The 18,617-nt window shown below is 40.5% G+C and overlaps 1 protein-coding gene across 10 annotated transcripts in view; it reads left to right on the top strand.

Moving 5' to 3' along the window:
- The window catches only part of LOC131676570 (nucleolysin TIAR), a 557,873-nt gene that overhangs the window by 452,232 nt on the left and 87,024 nt on the right, over window positions 1-18,617 (top strand). For all 10 annotated transcript variants that reach the window (XM_058955695.1, XM_058955691.1, XM_058955698.1 and 7 more), the window contains one exon: window positions 3,101-3,188. In XM_058955695.1, coding sequence (XP_058811678.1) covers window positions 3,101-3,188 — 88 coding nt within the window. The remainder of the gene's footprint in view (window positions 1-3,100; window positions 3,189-18,617) is intronic.

The raw sequence follows: 18,617 nt of genomic DNA, 5'->3' as shown, positions 1-18,617 counted from the left end.
TCAAAAATGAACCGCATCCATATAATTCGAAGGAATCATTTGTTGTTTGTTTGTATCCTGAACTAGATCAGGAAAATATAATACTTTGCTAAGCCCACTTCTTCAAGAATATGTACCATATTTGTAAAATACCAAGAGGTCACCGGTTACATAACTGGTATCCAATAAAAAATGAGAATGATTTCAATACCTTTATGTAATTAAAGAGCGTAATTTTTTTCTCTCCAAGAGAATTTCTCTCTGGACTAGAAATGGGTGGCATGTTTCTTTTCGCTCGGATGCTGTCAGTTCAATCGAAGATGGCGGCTTCGAAACAGCACTCCCCGACCGTGTTGTACGGTTTTACGAAACGCATGGCCATCGTGGAAAAAAATTTACTGTAGACCAATTTCGAGACAAAACGTGCCCGTGAGTACAGTTTACCGTATCCTGGCATCCCTGAGCGTGGAGCGGAAGCCCGTTAGCGGCCGTCCGGCGAAGATATTGACGAAGAAGAAGAAGAAGAAAGCGTTGAAAAAGCTGGTCGACAACATGGACGGAACGAGTTTGGGTGACGCCGGCCGAAAATATCACTGCTACCATACCTTGATTCACCGAACCCTCAAGATGGAGGACATCATCTGTTGGAAGAAGACTCGGTCCCCCGAGTACACGATCAAGCAGATAGCGATTGTAAAATCGCAGTTCCGGTGGATGACGAATAACTACCGCGGGACGTCGTTCGTGCTGGAGGACGAAAGTTACTTTCCGCTCTCAAAGACCCACATTCCAGTAAAAACCGTGATTCAAGCCGAGCGGTCTGACCATCAATCAACAAGTGTACCAGGAGGAGCGTCTTGAGAAAATTCTGCTGTCGTGCTTAAAGGAGCATCATGCGAATGGGTACGTCTTCTGGCCGGACAAAGCGTCTTCCCATTACGTCAAGAAGACGCTGGAGTATCTTGAGCAGAAAAAAAAACCGTACGTCCTGAAAGAGAGGAACCCGACCAACTTGTCCCAGTGCCGTCCCATGGAGGATTTTTTAGCTCTCTCAGTGCCCTAGTGTATAAAAATAATTAACGGGCCAAGGATATGAAGCAGTTGGCCGAAATTTATGCAAAAGATGATTTCTAACAAATATCAGGGATCAAATTATACAAGGTTTCTGTTCGCTCAAGGTTTCTGGCTGTTTTGTTATGCGAAATAATGTATGATTTGGCAAAGGATCTGTTCCTGTGGTAAGAAAACCAATGTTTAAGTGACGGATTAGGCTAAAAATTCAGAAGTACGTAGAAAGGAGTACTTCAACAAACGGATTTTACCTTTCATGAAGTCAGGTAGATCCAGTTACGTTTGCCATTACAGCAAGGACGTGCCAAAATCCTAAAGAAGCTGAATTCGTCAGTTCCGTCCCTTAGAACAGTTATTTCCTATTTCCTTCTTTTCAACATGAGCTGTGTTTTGTGAAATACTATCAATAGAACGGAAAATTTCACAAGTTGATCTTAAATGAGAATTCTAAATATCGTCCGAGGATTCCCTTCAAAGCAGTCAATGTTCGGTAATCTGTTTTTTTTGTTATTTACAGTCTTAATCGGTACCAGTCATTCACTGCATCAGATGCTAGTATCTATATGATTCTAGTATTTTGGAAGCAAATAAAGTGTGTTAGTGCCATTAATTACCCCAGACAAAGATTCTGCTCCAAGAAATTTATTTCGCGAAACTTCCTAAATTTGAGTTCTTTTAGTTCACCATTTTGGATTAACATATTCAAATTAAATTTACCTATTTTAGGTATAGCTCAGGAAACTCAAAAATACATTCTTGACTGGAACACGTTTGGTTGAGACAATTTTTTTGATTCATTTTAACTTTTTTTATTTAGATTATAGAGGTTTTAACCTTAAGGTCATTCGCCTCTTCGGGTTAGAAAAATCTCTTATGAAAAATTTCTAACCCTATGTGCGGGGTTGGGACTCGAACCCAGGTGCGCTGCGTACAAGGCAATCGATTTACCAACTACGCTACGCCCACTCCCTTTTTAACAACTACAATGACTATGAGCGAAAGACAAAACCCAAAAGTACCCAAATTTATGTTTAAAGAGCCAGCCTGTTTGAGCTGTATTTGCCTGTGTGTATTTCCGAGGAACCAATATTTTATATGGAGGAAGAACACGTAAAGCAAAGCTTGCTGTGTTAAAGAGCATCGTCGATTCCATGCCTGGGTGGATACCCACTTTGAAATTTCCCATTTAAAGCGATACCCTCCGGCGCTCATTTGAAAACACGCCTGCGACAGACACACTGCGACCGACAGGTGTACACCCTCGGTTTGGCTAGAAACATGATCGCATCGCGGTAGAGTTTGCCGCCCCCATCCATTTACGTTTATTATTTGTTATTGTTCAATCTAAATACAAATTGAACATATCGTCGTTCAATACATTTTCCAGCCTAATAGCCCTCGTTGCCTGCGTGTGCGTGTGTGCCACCTTTCCATCGTTTGACAAACCGCCACCATCCGATTCGCGCGGACTGCTGCGATGCGATGCTGTTCTGCCATTAACCCATGTTGCCAACCGCCGCCGTCGACTAGCTTGAATGGTAACACCAATAACAACATCTGCAACGAAAAAAAAAAACCGAATGATAACAAAAAGCGTACAGAGAGTGTTTTTATTTTATTTTCTCGTGTTTCCAACAAACGGTGGTTAGCTTGTTTTATTTACTGCGGGTTCCATACCCTACCTACCCGGTCAATCCTCCTTTTCCGGTTACCATGCTCGGAACCGAAAAAAAGAAGCTCCATTTTTCAACACCTTTTGAACCGTCCCTTTTATCAGACAGTCAATCGAAAGGATATTACGACACGGTTTCTCACCCCCACGCTCTACCCGACGGACACTACTCCAAGGTTGTGTTCGTTCGTGTTTCTCGTATCACAAACATCCCCCAACCCTCGTCGTCGAAGAAGGCTGGCCTCACGGACGGTCCAGGCCGGCCACCCAACCAGCGCCAGCCAGACAGACGATAGAGATTAATTTAATTTATTTCTCACATCCTTTCACTTGCCGTTATCTCACACCATTTTTCTCTCTTCTTCTTTCTACTTACAGAGCATTATCACATATTTGTCGGTGATCTCAGTCCGGAAATCGAAACACAGACACTGAAAGATGCCTTCGCTCCTTTTGGGGATATATCGTAAGTAGCCACCAATCAACCGTCGTTGAATTGATTGCAGACTTGCTGGCAAGAAGAGGAAAAATAGTTACCTTCTTTGTCTAGCAACGCTGGCGCGAAAAAAAGCAAGGCCTGCTACATCACTGTACAACTATCGATCTCGCAGGGTACTCCGGGAAATTGAGAAAACTTTTTTGCGACTGATATTTGCGATCAAATCTTTTCTGCACCGAACTGCTGGACCCCATTGGTGGCCAGTTTGCTGAAATCGAAATCGTCGAAACTGTCGAATCTGGATGGCGTGAAAAGCTTTAGCTGTCGAATCAAATTTGCTAGTTTCTGGACCGTCGACGGAAACGGACGGGGTTAGAGCAGAGTGGGGTGGCTAGTTAAGATCGAATAGTTGCTGATATGAGACGAGATATTTGCGTGTTATGTGTGCGTGTGTGTGGGCTGAAACTTTCGTGTTCAATTTTCCACTTTCAGTGTGAGTTGTAGAATCGAAAATCAATAGCCACACTGAGAGGTCCGATCCGGTCGGTGTTGGTGAAGCTTGTGGAGCGAACTTTTGGCGTTTGGGAATCAGACTGGATCTTTCAGCTGTTGATGAAATTTAAATTTTTGGCTTAGGGAATGGGATTATTTAATGTATTTTCTGTGTTTCGCGATTCCATTTCGCGGCTACTAATGCAACGGGATGGTATTTATTTTAGGTTTATACAGTGAAGACGTGATTTTGGCTACTCCAAATTTTATCAGCTAGTTGACCCTATTTTGTCAGCCTTATGTGCAAATTGATACCTGGTAGTTTGATGGGCTCTAGCAGACGAACCTACATCCTTTCTTGAGCATATTTTTTTATCTTAGAGATCCGAAATAGGCAAAAATAAAAATTTTAATTTTTTTAATTTTCTGCTGACAGACCCCCTTAAGAGAAATTTAAACTAAATAAAGGGCGAACACGAAATTATTGCGACACCGAAAATGTCATGCCAATTTTCATATAATGCTTAAAATCAAACCAAAATTTTAGGGTGGTTTTATACATATATTTACTTCAAAAATCAAAAGAAAAGTTAATCGATGGAGCCTTGAGTGTAAAATTGAACGCATTTTCGCTTGATGCCCTCCATCAAAGTCTTTACAGTGTCATCCGGTACCAGTTTTCCATTTTCTTAACATGTCCTTCTCGTCTTTAACTGTCTTCTTGCTCCTCCGAAGTTCCCGCTTCATCATTGCCCAGTACTGCTCCACCGGGCGCAGCTCCGGACAGTTTGGCGGATTCATGACCTTTGGAACAAAATGGACAGAATTGGCCTCATACCACTCCAGGATACTTTTAGAATAGTGGCATGATGCCAAATCTGGTCAAAATAGCGGAGCTTCGTCGTGCTGCTGCAAGAACGGCAAAAGGCGCTTCTCGATGCACTCCGATTTGTAGATCTCGCCATTTACTGTGCCCTTTGTCACGAAAGGCTCACTCCTCAGTCCGCAAGAGCAAATGGCCTGCCCAATGAGATATTTGGAGGCGAACTTCGACATTTTCTTTGAAAAACTCCACATTGCCGGTGAAAAACTCCAACCCCGGAATTTGCTTAAAATCGGCTTTTATATACGTTTCGTCGTCCATCACACAGCAGCCATATTTTGTCAGCATCTTCTCGTAGAGCTTCCGTGCCCGAGTTTTAGCCGTCGATTGTTGCCGCTCATCGCGGTTTGAGAAGTTCTGTACCTTGTATGTATGTAGTCCAGCTCTCTTCTTTGCATTCTGGACGTAGCTCTGCGAAATGCCGAGCCAATTCACGGGTTGAAACGTTGAGATTTGTTTTAATCATCCGCTTCACCTTTCCCTCCGTCTTTTTGTTCTCCGGTCCCGGTTTTCTTCCAGCTCCTTTGCCGTGGTCCAACATCAACATCCAAATCCCGGGAACACCGACCCATTTTTGGTACCGTAATACCGGTACTGAACAAAAGTCAGTGCCTGTATTTTCGGTACCATGCAATTTTTTTATGAAAAATATGTGGACTCTCTAGGGGGACCTGTTTCAAAATACCGGTCTGCAAGATGACTTTTAATTATATTAATTACCTTTTGGAAGTTAAACATTACTAGCTCCCGTTATACTGAACGGTATGTTTTAATTCCTGCTTTATTTTGTCGAAATTAAATTTAAACGATCTTGTACTAAATTTCAATACATTCACATCTAGCGTAAGAGACGTAAAAATTTGTCTTGAATTTTTTTATTAGCGATATTCTGATAGGTTTCATTATTCACTGGGTGGCGCGTAATAAGACTATGGTCTAAGTAATGTCTTTGGTTTGATCTTTAACCTTTATTTATAAAAGAACGAACAGCGATTTAGTAGCTAACAATTTTTAGACTTGGTTAACTACTCCAAATGGAGACAAATCGCTCCAAATTATTGGTGATCGGAAAATTCAGCAAAACTCCATAGTTTACAAGAAAACAAGGAGCCTTGGTATGCAGGTTAGACCGGCAACTTTTTTGAACTTTTTTTCCGAACACTCTTAAATCAATTGGTAATTAGCTCTACAAACCATCTGCCAAACATGAGATTTTTCCTATAGCTCTAGTTCACTCACAAGAGTTTAGAAGTTTCTATGGTGAAATATATGGAAAATCAGAAATTAAAAATCAAATTCCAATAAAAACTTCCACAGTAATTCTGCATACCTCAAAACTTACAGTAGCGTAGCTTATTTTATAACAAACAACTTTGTTGAAGAATGCATATTGATTGGAGGTTCCCCGACAAAGTTATGTAATTTTGAAGACAAACGGAATTTTTTGAAATTTCCTATTCTAAGCATGTGCGAGAAAGAGAGGCAACACATAATTTTATATGAGAATATCTTTTTACTGCAAAATAGGATCAATTGGCAGTCTTGGGCAATGTTGATCCTTACACCTTAAGCTATATATTTACAGATTTTGGGATGCACAAGATGATACTGTCATTTTTTACTGAATTTATTGATTCTATTGCCAATTTTTCATATATTTCCACATACAAACTTGAAAACTCTTGCGAGTAAACTAGAGTTATCGGAAAAGCTCATATTTGACAAATGGTATGTGAAGCCAATTACTGTTTGATTTAACAGTGTTCCGAAAAAAAAGTTGCCGGTCTAATGCAGGTCGAAACCAATTTACAGAAAATCAAGAGAGGAAATGCGAATAACCTGCTCGGATTTACTGCTATTCTCGCTTTGTTTTACTGTTGTTAATAGTGTTTCTTACATTTACATTCTGTGGAAGTCGACAAAAGTCGCACCGCTTAGCAGTTATTGATTTAAAAGTGGCCTAGATTTAGAAATAAAAGAAGGTGCCGCATGCGAAAAATATTTTCTGTTGAAATGAGTCATGCCATACCGAATCAATTGAAAACAATAAACATACTTTTTTGATCAGCACAAATCAATCGTCTGAGAATAAGGTCATCTATTTGAGCGTTCAATTTCACTTTGAAGCTTATTACGATTTAAAAAAAAAAATTCGAGTACCGGTACTACCGGTACTGAGGGCTTCAGTACCGTAGTACCGGTTCTCGCCAAAAAGGGTCGGTACTGCGAACCCTACTGGAGACGGTTGAATGGTGAATGTTCAACATTTTTCCCAACTGCCGGTGCGACAGGTCAGAAAATTCCAGGTGTTTGGAAAGAATTTGTTCTCTCGACTCGCGTTGGTTCACCTCCATTTTCGTTGAATCGAAAAACACGACTTCGAGTTTGACAGCATGTAAACAATACACATCAATGAGAAAGTGTGCAAAATTTGGTTGTTTTTTACCGGATGCTAAAAAAGTTATGCCCTGTTGAATGTGTCGCAATAATTTCGTGTTCGCCCTTTAACCAGAAAGGATTATAAGTCTATATCTACCCGATCAGAACATCATAACAGAAAACTATCAAACTTATATCTCATGTTGATATTTATTACTCTCTGTGTTATCTTTATGATATACCGATCACGAATGCAAGAAAACTTATATCAAGATTATATCTTCTGGTGCTATCATTGGATTAATAATATAATATTAATGTACGCATACAACGATGATGTTACAGTAAGTTATATATTCGTTCACAATTATCTTTGAACACTAACGGTTACATAAATGACAGGCTATTTGCATATACACTGAAGTCTCTTTTTAGCGTCGTAATTCAACTTTTTAAAGTGAATTTTCGAAGGTTTTGATTTTTGATTTGTGTTTTGCACATGGATTTTCAAAATTCCGCGTATTGTGTATAGATAGTTTTAGATGTAAGTGGTCGGAGAACGTGTCAGTAACGTGTTTGATTGACTTACTTGGTTGCAGTTGGATTAAGAGATGACGGGTTTTTTGAACATTCCAAACTTATCCAGTTTGTGGGTTTCTAGTTAGCGCGTTTTTTAAATTTTTAAACTATCGTGACTTTTTTGTTTAATCCTCCGCATAAAAAGTGTTTACTTGAGTATTATATCTTTTCATTCCCCGTAAGATAAGTTTGATATTAAATGTTTGCACTAACAAGTGATTTGAATGCGTTTTAGATAATCCTTGAAATATCTAAAAACTTCAATGCAAAAATTTTGTTAATTTCCTCCTTAAAATTTAATCAAATTTGGAAGAAAATGTGTAACAGAAAAAAAACATGAAATATTCAAGAATTAGTCCCATCGAAGAAGCATCAACAATTTCTCGAATTTTCTCATATATCTGTTATATTTGCAGTTGATAGATATAACTTCTGTGGAAGATTTGCATTTCTAGCAATTTATTAGGTGCGAGATAATTATACTGGTTTGTTTAGTCTTCCCCATATCAAAAATGCCAATAACAAATCCCCAATTGTTGCTTTGAATCTATGCGGAATCCTAAATAAGATTTGTCGTATTCTCCGTAAAGTAATGTACGTAAAATATCCGCTCAATGTTACCATGTCGCATCGACATTATTTCTAAAAACCATGTAAAACACGTTAACGTACAAGGCAAGCGCCAAAGCGCACTATTTAGAATCTAAAAATAGCCCCACTTTCCTAATCTGAAAAGATATTATAAAGCTATTCAGTCTATCATCTTATAGGCAGCTGTATTAGTGAGTTAAACTGAATAAAAACAAAGCGTATGACACCAGGAAAACAAGCAGCACTTAGGCTTGGGCAAAGTTCAATGTGTGCGTTCTGTAAACGTCTTCTACATCTATAATCGTTTTGCCCTTGACGGATGCGTGGAATATTATGCTAACATTAAACATCAGTCGAAAACAACGTCGTTGGTTCATACAGGAAACTTTCCCATCAAACTCGGAATACCCAGGTTCAAAGCGGGGCAATATCGACAAATAATAATCTGCGTGTCCATATATTCACTATAAAAATCAGCCAGCAAGTATGCAATCATTTGGCAATGCTATAAAAGCTTTTGCTGCATGAAGCTTTTTGCTCCCAAGCAAAAAGCGCCCTAATGTATGCTTTATTTTTCTCATATTCTATTTTTAGACGTGCACGCTAAAATCGTTGATATTATACAATAAGTAATACACGCTACATTGGGTTTAATTATGCTATCTCAAGTTGTTATGATCGTGTTATATTGCTATCAACGTTTGTTATAAATGTGATATTCATAGAGAATTTTTTGTTAGAATTTTTGTTATTTTAACACCTAACGGTTTCTACTTTATAACAAAATTTGATAGGATTTTTTTCGTAACAAAATATCAGCATGAGTTATAATTCTGTTATTTCCTTCTGATCGGGTAGGGACTAAAGAAGAATACTTCAAGAGCTTCGATTTCATAAAAAGAAAGAAAAATATATGTCCCGATTTTATCAATGTTCCCGTTTCATCAGCCTAACATTCACCAAGAGGCTGATAAAAACGGGTCTTCACTGTATAACATCTGCGTGATTGTGTTATGGCGCCCTGATTGGGAAACCCATAAAGAATCGTCTATTGTGCCTATTTAGAACGGAATCACGTCAAAAAGAAGAAATGAAGAAAGACCCTGATGGCTACCCTGCGGGTCTTCCTGTCGCCTACCTGAATCAACTATAAAATTTCAAACCTTATATATCTAAAAATATCTTCAAATCGCGTTAATTTCTAAGAATACAAAAATAAATGCAGATACTAATACATGCACGGAGTGCGCCATCGTTGTATCTTCCCTCCATTCCAGATTACATCGAGCACAGCAATAACTAGCTTCAAAATCCGTGCGGGTGTTAATCAAATTTACGCCCGATCCCACCGTCTGTATGTTCCTTAACGATTCCTCCACAAACTGTATCAGCACACGTCGTTTCAAGAGACGAGGCTAGGAATCGGGATCCATTTCCAGAAAATTGTCTTAACACGATGAATGACGGTCGTCGTTGTTGTCTAGTTTCGCCTCCTGTATCGCGTGCCCAGATTTCGGTCGAACATCTTTCACCCGCAAAGCAACCCAATCAGAATTTTTGTTAGTTTTGTTATTAAATTAGTTCTTATCACACTTAACATCTTACCATATATCATGACACATCTTCTTCGCGTATCCTGCGAATGTAATACGGGATTAGCTGCTGCGAATTCATCTGACGGGTTACCGTGCAAAGCCCCTCCGTCCCTATCTGCTATCTGCTCAATGCCAGCAACTATCTACTGTGGAAAGGTTTAGGATGGAAAATAACAGCCCCAGCACAACGACGACGCAGCCAACTGCGATGGTTCAGGCGAAGATACGTTTGAAAACGTGTCTTACCGACAACTGTCTGCGGTAACCTAGTTACCGATAATTTCTGGCAGCAAATATTAGGGAAATTTGTGCTCATCTCCTCGAGGGCGTCGAAGCAAGAAGGATTATCCTGGCTTTGCCTGGCTTGACAGTATGCATAATGGTGAAATCACTTTTAAAAGACGATGAACCATGACGATGGTGGATCCCTTCTAGGGAAAGGGGATCATCCATCGCAGCTTGTGGAACAAAGAAAACGATACATGCACAAACAGGGTTCGATGTTTACTTCTGTGTGTCATGGTGGGTCTGTGTCTTCTGTTTGCTGATGGGTGCAATGTGTGAATCCCTGGCTCGTTCATATCACAAATGAATGCTGATTTATCAACCGAAATCGCAAATATGTATGGGGCGGTTTCCTCCGTTTGCCCTCAAGATAAACAAGCAAATTGAGTTTCGTGAACTAAATGAAACTCCATTCGTCAAGCAACTGGGTAAGAGGGTGACAATTCTGTCGAACAAAGGATGTGAGCTCCGAAATCATTTGTCATACGAGGGATTATGTGGCGGGATTACTACGAGCAACAATTAGCCCGCTGGCGCTTTGTTTGATGATGGAATTATGGCGACTGGTGTTATCAAAGTAGGCTAATTTAGGTGACATTATGATAATGGGAGGTTGTTTCCGTTTATTGGAGCACGTGATTTGCGGTTTTGTACTTGTATCCCGAGCAGGGTGAAAAATTTTATGATTGACAAGTACATTTTGGAACACCTTTCACGTTAGCTAATATGGAACGCCGTTCCTTTCGTCGACTTTCCACTCTTAACAATAAAATGGGAATTTTGTTTACACATGCAGATGTAAAAAAGTGGAAAAACATTATTCCAGCAAAACTCCTCCCTTTTCAATAAGTACCATATTATATTTCTCCACTGCACGACAACTCAAAAAAGCTCTTCTTCTGCACCGGGAGTCAGTAAACATTCCACGAAAGCAATCGTGATCCGTCCGTGCCAACCAACAATCCGGCTCCCGCCATATCATATATTAGTATGATAAACATTTCGCGTGAATATCTCCCTAGCCGAGCGAGCTCACATTGAAAATCCGTTCGATATTTTCTGGAACTTTGGCTTTAATTCTCAGCTCTTGAACCTTGTCAGGTCTTGAAGGCACAGATGCGATTTAAATTGAAGTTCGTGCCAAAGAAAATGATTTCGCATTTCATATAGATATGTCGTTCTCTCAAACAGCAATATTCTCTTCTAAAAATACCCCGCCAATTGACATTCAGCTCAAGAAGCTACCAAGGAATCCGGCGGGTAGAGTATAACCCTTCTCAGAACTGCACCTCACGCGATTCAACGCGCGACCCTGGCTCCGACGATGTGATGGTTCTTCACACACCTTCATTGTTGTTACAACACTTCCATTTGCGCTAAACTCCCCAGCTCCTTGCAATCGTCGACTGTTATTTTATTTATATTTTCGTTATGATACGTTTTCGTGAACATATATTTTCGGATTTTCCTTAACGATCGAAAGTCTGCGAGTCAGGATTCACCCGAAAACCACTTTGAAGCCATTTCTGTTCGAGGTTCCATTCCTCCTCCTCCTCCTCCTCCTCATACCAACAACGGGAAAACGCCCCAGGCTCCCCATCAAACGCAGCAGGCATATCAGGTATTGATTTCGTTTATGTTTTTCATTTTTATAAACCCTCCGTTTTATAAACTCTATCCGACCCTCCTGAAAAGCGAGCATCATCCTTCCATTCGCCGCATCTAAGTAGGCGAAACTGTGGCTGGCAGTCAGGCAGGTGTAGGTTCATGATTCAGTTTTCGCTTCTGTGTAACACGATCATAGGAGCCATGTTTTCCGTTGCTTTCTTTCTACGCGAGCTCGCGCTGGTAGCTGCCACAGAACTATAATATGGCAAATATTTATCAATTGTGAGAAAATTGAATTTCCACCCCTACAACGACGATTCTCGTCGATTCGGCTCCGTAGAAGATGTGTGCTGCTGCTTGCGGTCGGTCGGTCGCTCGGTGGGCAGACCGGCCGAAATATGTGGGATCGGATTCTCTCGGTCCCTACCACAAATCATGATTCGCGAGCGCGCAGGGTTTTTCTTTTTGGCGTGGAATGAGAACCATGTTTCCTGCTGCTTGAGCGTGTCGACGTTCGTGTGAATTTTGTCTGCCGAGAAGAGGTTCTGGCTCGAGAGTTGGGGGACGAAGGATGTTCTGCCCTTAGAATCCTTGCCGGAGCTGGGAAATTAATAATCGTAAAGTATTCTGATGGTGAGGTTTGGGCTAAAAGGGTTTGGTTTGTTGTGGACGGAAGTGAGGAAAGGGATTCCGGAATGTCTTTTTCGGTTGGTCCTAACTTGATTTGGAAGCTTTTCTGAATCTGAAGCGAAAAAGTTGGGACTGGAGCACATGAAGTATTAATGTGTGCGGTTGACTGAACCTCGTCCTTCTCCTGGGTATGCGGTTTTAGGTTGGGAACATGTTTACTGAATTACGGTTTCAAGAATTTAATCAAAAATTTGAAAACTAAAGTTAGATGACATTTGAAAATAATATCGGTTTATAGAAGCGAATATTCACTCTGCTGCAAAACAAAGTGTAACATCGCGGTAGGCTATGATAATATCTGCCATGTTTCCGTTCTAAACAATTTATTTTTAATTTTAGCTTCAGTCACCAACGCCAGAGAGACGACTCCACCATCTAGAGCCAGAGATTTTTGACATCCTCCAAACAACTCCACTCAACCACCGGCGCCGCCAGCAAGATTGTCAACGGATCAGACTGTTTCAATTCACTTAACTATAACTAGTTAATTGTTAAGAATTATATTCGCATTAGTGTTAATATCACAAAAGTTATTAACCTTTCACAGTTGGTTGAATCATGGTAAATAGCCAATTTTTATTTTATAATTATATTCATATTATGTTATTTTTTCTTTCATGTGCGAGTGGAGTGAAACGCGATATCATCGAAGTCAAAACAATAAAAGATCGGCAATCATCGTGAGACCTCAGAAGTGGAGGTAGATGTTTTTGATATAATTTTTTAAGGACCTATCCATTGACCGTTCCGGTTGTCACGAACGGGGTGCTCCTTTCGCACGTGCAAATTACCTGCCAAATCACGTATTTTTGGTAAACTTGAACTTCTTTCTGCGTCGAAAGATTAGGAGCTCATTAAGCTATAGGAGATATGCTTTCACACAAGCCTTGATATCCATAACGAGCCAATGTGGTTTCGTTAACAGCTGAGTATAATTTCCATGCAAATGTTTTCTCCACTATATTCTGCCATTCATCGCGAATCAGCGACTTTTGGACTTCGATTTCTTTTGAAAACTTGTCATCGTTCACACTATACGGATAGCAATTTTGGCCACTTTTCCTTCATATCGACGTTCTAACTTTTGTTATACCGTTTTAAATCATAACCTATCGTAGATTGGACCATTCCCAGCTTCTTGCTAATGGAACGTTGAACGAAATCCGGATTTTTGAGGCACGCGCGAATAATTTCTTTACGGTGTTGATGTTTTTCCGGTTCCGTATTCGCAACAATTACACAATTGTCAGCGAAACCTGCACAAGATTTCAATAGAAAATACCTAAGGGATCATCCATAAATGACGTAGCATATTTTGAATGATTTTTAACACCCCCCTCCCCCATCGTAGCATTTCGTCACAAACCTCTAAATACCCCCCTGGTAATTACGTAGCTTGACGGTAACACTGCCCCCCCTTGTCACCGTGAATTTTTTTTTAAATTCTATTCTATTCCCCTTTGAAAAAGCTACGTAGCATGACATGACCCCCTACCCCCCTGTCGTCACACATCATCACAAAATACAAAACTCCCCCCTCCCCCATATAATGCTACGTCATTTATGGATGATCCCTAATGGAAAGAAATATGAAAGATACAAAAATTGAAAATTGAATCCACTCTTTAGTTATCAAAGAGTTTCTGACACACTGTCCGAACGAAGTATATTTTATAAACCTTAAATCTCGCCAGAACGTCCACACAAGTAAGAGATAGTAAATATTAGCAAATCCATCTACTTAATAGAAATGATCGACAGTCAAACAAAGTGCCTATAACTTTCAAATATGACTTCGAGTTCTGTTCTGGAGAGCGAGTAAAGGCGCTATAACCTAGGCTCATTAGTCAAGACAGGGCTAAATATCTGTGTCTCATCCCAGGAACCAAACGAGTGACATTAACCCTCTTAGCAAAGTCACTCCCAACGATTCATCCCATCAAATTGAAATGGTTGTGTACGGTTGTCCACGTTTCTTCCTTATTCAAGATCCAAAACAATTCGTTGATTAAATTCTTCATTAAATGAATAATTTGATTATCGTATAATTTTGAATCATCTTTATTTTGTACGCTGCACAGTTGGCCTGGCCGCTTTAATGATTGTGTCACATTCCATATGTGCCACAAACATTAATACTGACAAGAAATATTGTAGGCGAACGTTTGCAATTTTGTATTCTCAATCAAGAGTAATGCCTCGGAATAGGATAAGATTAAATTTTATTTACTGAAAAGCCTTTGTCTTATCCTTCTTAGTACCCTACAGCTTTAATTAAAGTTCATGCGAGATCCCGAACTACTATGTGCATCGTTTGAGCTTTCAGCTACCTAAGAAAGTCATGCAAGGTATATGGGACGGCGCCGGTGATTGAGTGGTCAGCGTGACCGCCATTCATTTCTGTTGGTCTGGGTTCAATCCCAACCGAGATCGTTTAGATTTTTCTGAGGTGAAAAAATCTGTGGTCACATCTTCCTTCGGAAGAGAAGTAAAGCCATTGGTCCCCGGTCCATGAGTTGATGGATCGATATCTACTCCAGATAGTGGAGTCACCTCTCTGCCGTCGGTAATGAAGTTGTAAAATCCAGCTTCTATACTTTCTAACGAATATCTCCTGCTTCCGTGATACTTGTGGAGTGCGCAGTAGTGTATACGGCCTCTAGCAAAAGCAAGTATCGGACTAACATTCCTTCTCTTTCCTTCCGCGATCTACGTTCGAGCCTGGTTGGCACCGGTATTGTTCAATAAGCACTTTAGAATTACCAGGAGTTGCACAAGATGTTTCGCTATTACCAAGCATAATTATCTACTGATTCCCTGTGCAACATCAGCTAATCCAAATCTATAACGGAGTATCAGCCAGGGTTGGCCGCACAAGCTCAAGCTAAGAAAATCCTGCAAGGCATATGATTCCACGAAAAACTTAAAACAAAATTTTTACGGATGATTTTATATCAATTAGTCGCCTTCGATAAAGGACATGATCGATATGGCTCAAAAATTGACCACGAGCGCCAAGTGGTCCTGTAAACCACCAAGGAGTTGGTCGATTAAGGTTTCTTAAATTCTTTTTTAATGTGGGCAGTTTTATGTATACCCATGTGCTCTACCTATAATTCCTAGCTAAACATGACTTCGGGATGTTCCTTAAAGAGTTCCTTTAAAATCAATTATTCGCGTGATGAAGCATGCAAAAAGCTCAAGCAAACACGTGTACCTAGTCTACACAAAAACTAAAGTCGAAACAACAATTCCGCATTGAAACTACTCCGGCTGTAATTGCATCGTCTCTTCTGTTTACAGGAGTTATGTTCGTCTAATAATAACATAAACAACAACATAAACGAATCGTTCAGTCTTGAAGAGCTCTCGTGAGTAGATTACCACCCATTGTACCTGGAGCCATCATCTCACCTCCACCCAACCAGCACACATAAATTATTGGAATATTTTAATTATACTTATGGCAATATTTATGTATGTAAATTGTATGCAAATTAATGTTTGTGCTCTCAATTTCTTGTGTTACGTTTTTTCACTCCAACTCGTCTCGATTTCCTTTCCTTGGCTTAGTTCAACCTAGCCGATCGAAGGTTGACCCATGGTGAACAACTATAGTAGTAGTCACCGGTAAAAACGTGGTAGTTAGTAGCCTCCTCCCTTGTTCCGATTTCTCTCTTCGATCCAAAAGCTCGCTAGCTAATAACTGCCGCAATGTCATACACAGCAGTGTTTGCAGCAGCCACAGGATCCACTCCCTCGTGTCACTCCTTGGCTAGGGTGGGTAGGGCTACCACACACACTAATAATAATGCAAGAAAACATGGAGATTAACTTAGTCCTGCGACGATACGATGGGGGTCGCGATGTCCTACTCGTCGGCCTCGTTTTCAAAACGGAATATCGTGTCCTTAAAATTATAACAGTTCATGGGGATTTTTTTTGCTCTGTTCGTGCTTAGCATTTCTGTAAAATTGAACGATCCAGAAAAGGATAGGAAAACTAATTCCCTAAATGGTGGGAGTCGAGCACTCTGTGTCAGGTAGGTACTATTGCCGAAGGGGGAATTAAAAACGGTAAACATTCAAAAGTTGATTGCATAGTGCTGTATAACACATCGGTGTATTCTTCTCGCCTCATCCTTTCTCCGTTCGCTCAATTGCAGCTCAATTTTCGATTACGACTTCTATGGTTATTCTTCAGCGGCAGCAGCGGCTATTGGGGGAGGTCGGTTGGATCAAATCTTTTTCTTTACTGTCAGAATTTTAATTCGTTAGCTTTGTCCAGTATGAAAAGGGATTGCAGCGTTAGATGCGATAGGAAACGCTGCTAGCTCGTGCGCTCTGCAAATTTTGGTATTCGGATACCATCGACAGGTCGAATTTGGTGTGTCCTTCGTTGCTTGTTGTGCCGTGGATCACGGTGCGGCAATTTATAGATTTTTTCTGCAGAAAGTTGATAAAACAAGTTATTCTCAATGGTTTCTATTACTATTCGTATATAAACAATGAAAATACTGACATTCAAGAATGGTTCATGTATTCTGATGTTCCTGGAAGAGAACATCATATTGTTTTAGGAACAGTTCTGTTTGTGGATTTATTCGGAAGTGAAACACCGCTCTCCAAAGCAAAAAGTATCAAGCTCAAACCACTTGAACGCTTCCAACAAACGCCCAAATTCACAACATATTGGACAAAAAAGACACAACAGCGAAGAACAAAACCAAAATCAACTCTAAATAGCGACAGTTGCAGCAGCGGTCCGGTTCGAGGATTTCGATGTCTGGATTTTCCTCCGGTGGTTCGTTTCATTTTCCAACCCAGAAATGGGGGACAGGAATCCCATTTTTTTTGTCCCGCAGCGCATACCTTCATCATCTCCATCGATTGTTCTTCGAACCGAATCGTACCGGGCCAAACCGAGCTAGTCTCATCAGATATGAACACGGATTGCGATAAACCATCGGCGTTTCGAGGTCCAGCAATAAAAAAGAGAACTTTCCTCCTTTGAATGCCGTGTTTGTCGTTTTCCGGGTTTAGCCCGAGAAAAGTGTCCCAAGCGAACCCAATTTTCGGTGGACGTTTTCCATTTTTTGCTGCTATTCCTTCTTCTCGAAACTGTCGCTGTCTTGTTCATGTTGCCTGAAGATGGATTGTCAGACATGCAGAGAAGCTCTTGAAAATAGATCAAACGCCTGAGGAAAGGGACAAGGTTTCAACTTCGGTTTTGCTCGAAAAATTCCCCAACTTTTTGGAACAGAGGACCGAGCCAAATTATGTTTGCCATCAATCAAAATTCGCCGCAGTTGATTTCATCTTTCATGTCAGTGTTTTATATTTTTGTTATCATTTTCGGTTCCTTTTCAGTGCTGCCTCCGGTATCTAAGACGCAGGCAGGTACGGTCGGTTGAGTGGTCGGGATAAAGTCGCATGTTGGGAATGTTATTGATGTGTACATAATTGAATTAATATTTCAACGTTTTCCTGTTTTGCTGGAGGATGAAAATTGAGCTGCTACTCTTCTGCCGTGCGATACCTACTTGTTGGGCTATTGTTCCACCGGAGCTGCTGGCATATCCGATGTACGGGCTGTGGAACGGTGGCAAAGTTATTTCCATTTCTCTATTTAATTGGAAATTCGAAACGGAGACTTGTTTCGAGTGCGTGGCTCGGAGTGACTTCAGGGAAGCGAAATTGCATTGATGTAAGGCGAATGCCGGAGAAGTGCTGATATCTAATATGTGAACCAGTCGCCTTCGGTGTTGGGGCTCGGCGTTGCTGGAGTGGAGGGATACCTTGCTCGATTCGACTGTATATTCAATTTTGTTTGTTTTATGTATGGACCGCTTTTATCTTGTTAATGGTGGCCTTTTTTATATTTCGTTCAATTGTGCGGCTCTTCTTGAGATTACGTCCTATTTTCCGCTACCCGCTCAGGGATGCCAGGATCCGATAAACTGTACTGACGGGCACGTTTTTGTTTCGAAAGTTGTCTACCGTAACCTTTTTTTCACGACGACCATGCGTTTCGTAAAACCGCACAACACGTTCGCGGAGTGCTTACTGTTTCGAAGCCATCTTCTATTGAACTGACAGCACCCGAATAAAAGGAAACATGCCACCTATTTCTAGGAAGTCCAGAGAGCAATTCACTTGGAGAGAAAAAAAATTACGCTCTTTAATTACAGAAAGCTATTGAAATTATTCTCATTTTTTATTGAACACCCGTTAGTCACACAAAATACTTTAACATAAGGATGTTGAAACCGCAGGAATAAATTGAACAGTTAACTAAACTATAAAAGATGATGTGCGCAGAAGCCACTTTAGCTCGCCGAAAAAGGAAATATCT

This window comes from Topomyia yanbarensis, chromosome 1 (assembly GCF_030247195.1).
Source record: "Topomyia yanbarensis strain Yona2022 chromosome 1, ASM3024719v1, whole genome shotgun sequence".
NCBI classification, from domain to species: Eukaryota; Metazoa; Arthropoda; class Insecta; order Diptera; family Culicidae; genus Topomyia; species Topomyia yanbarensis.
The sequence above is the reverse complement of the archived record's forward strand: the minus strand, read 5'-3'. Positions and strand labels throughout refer to the sequence as shown.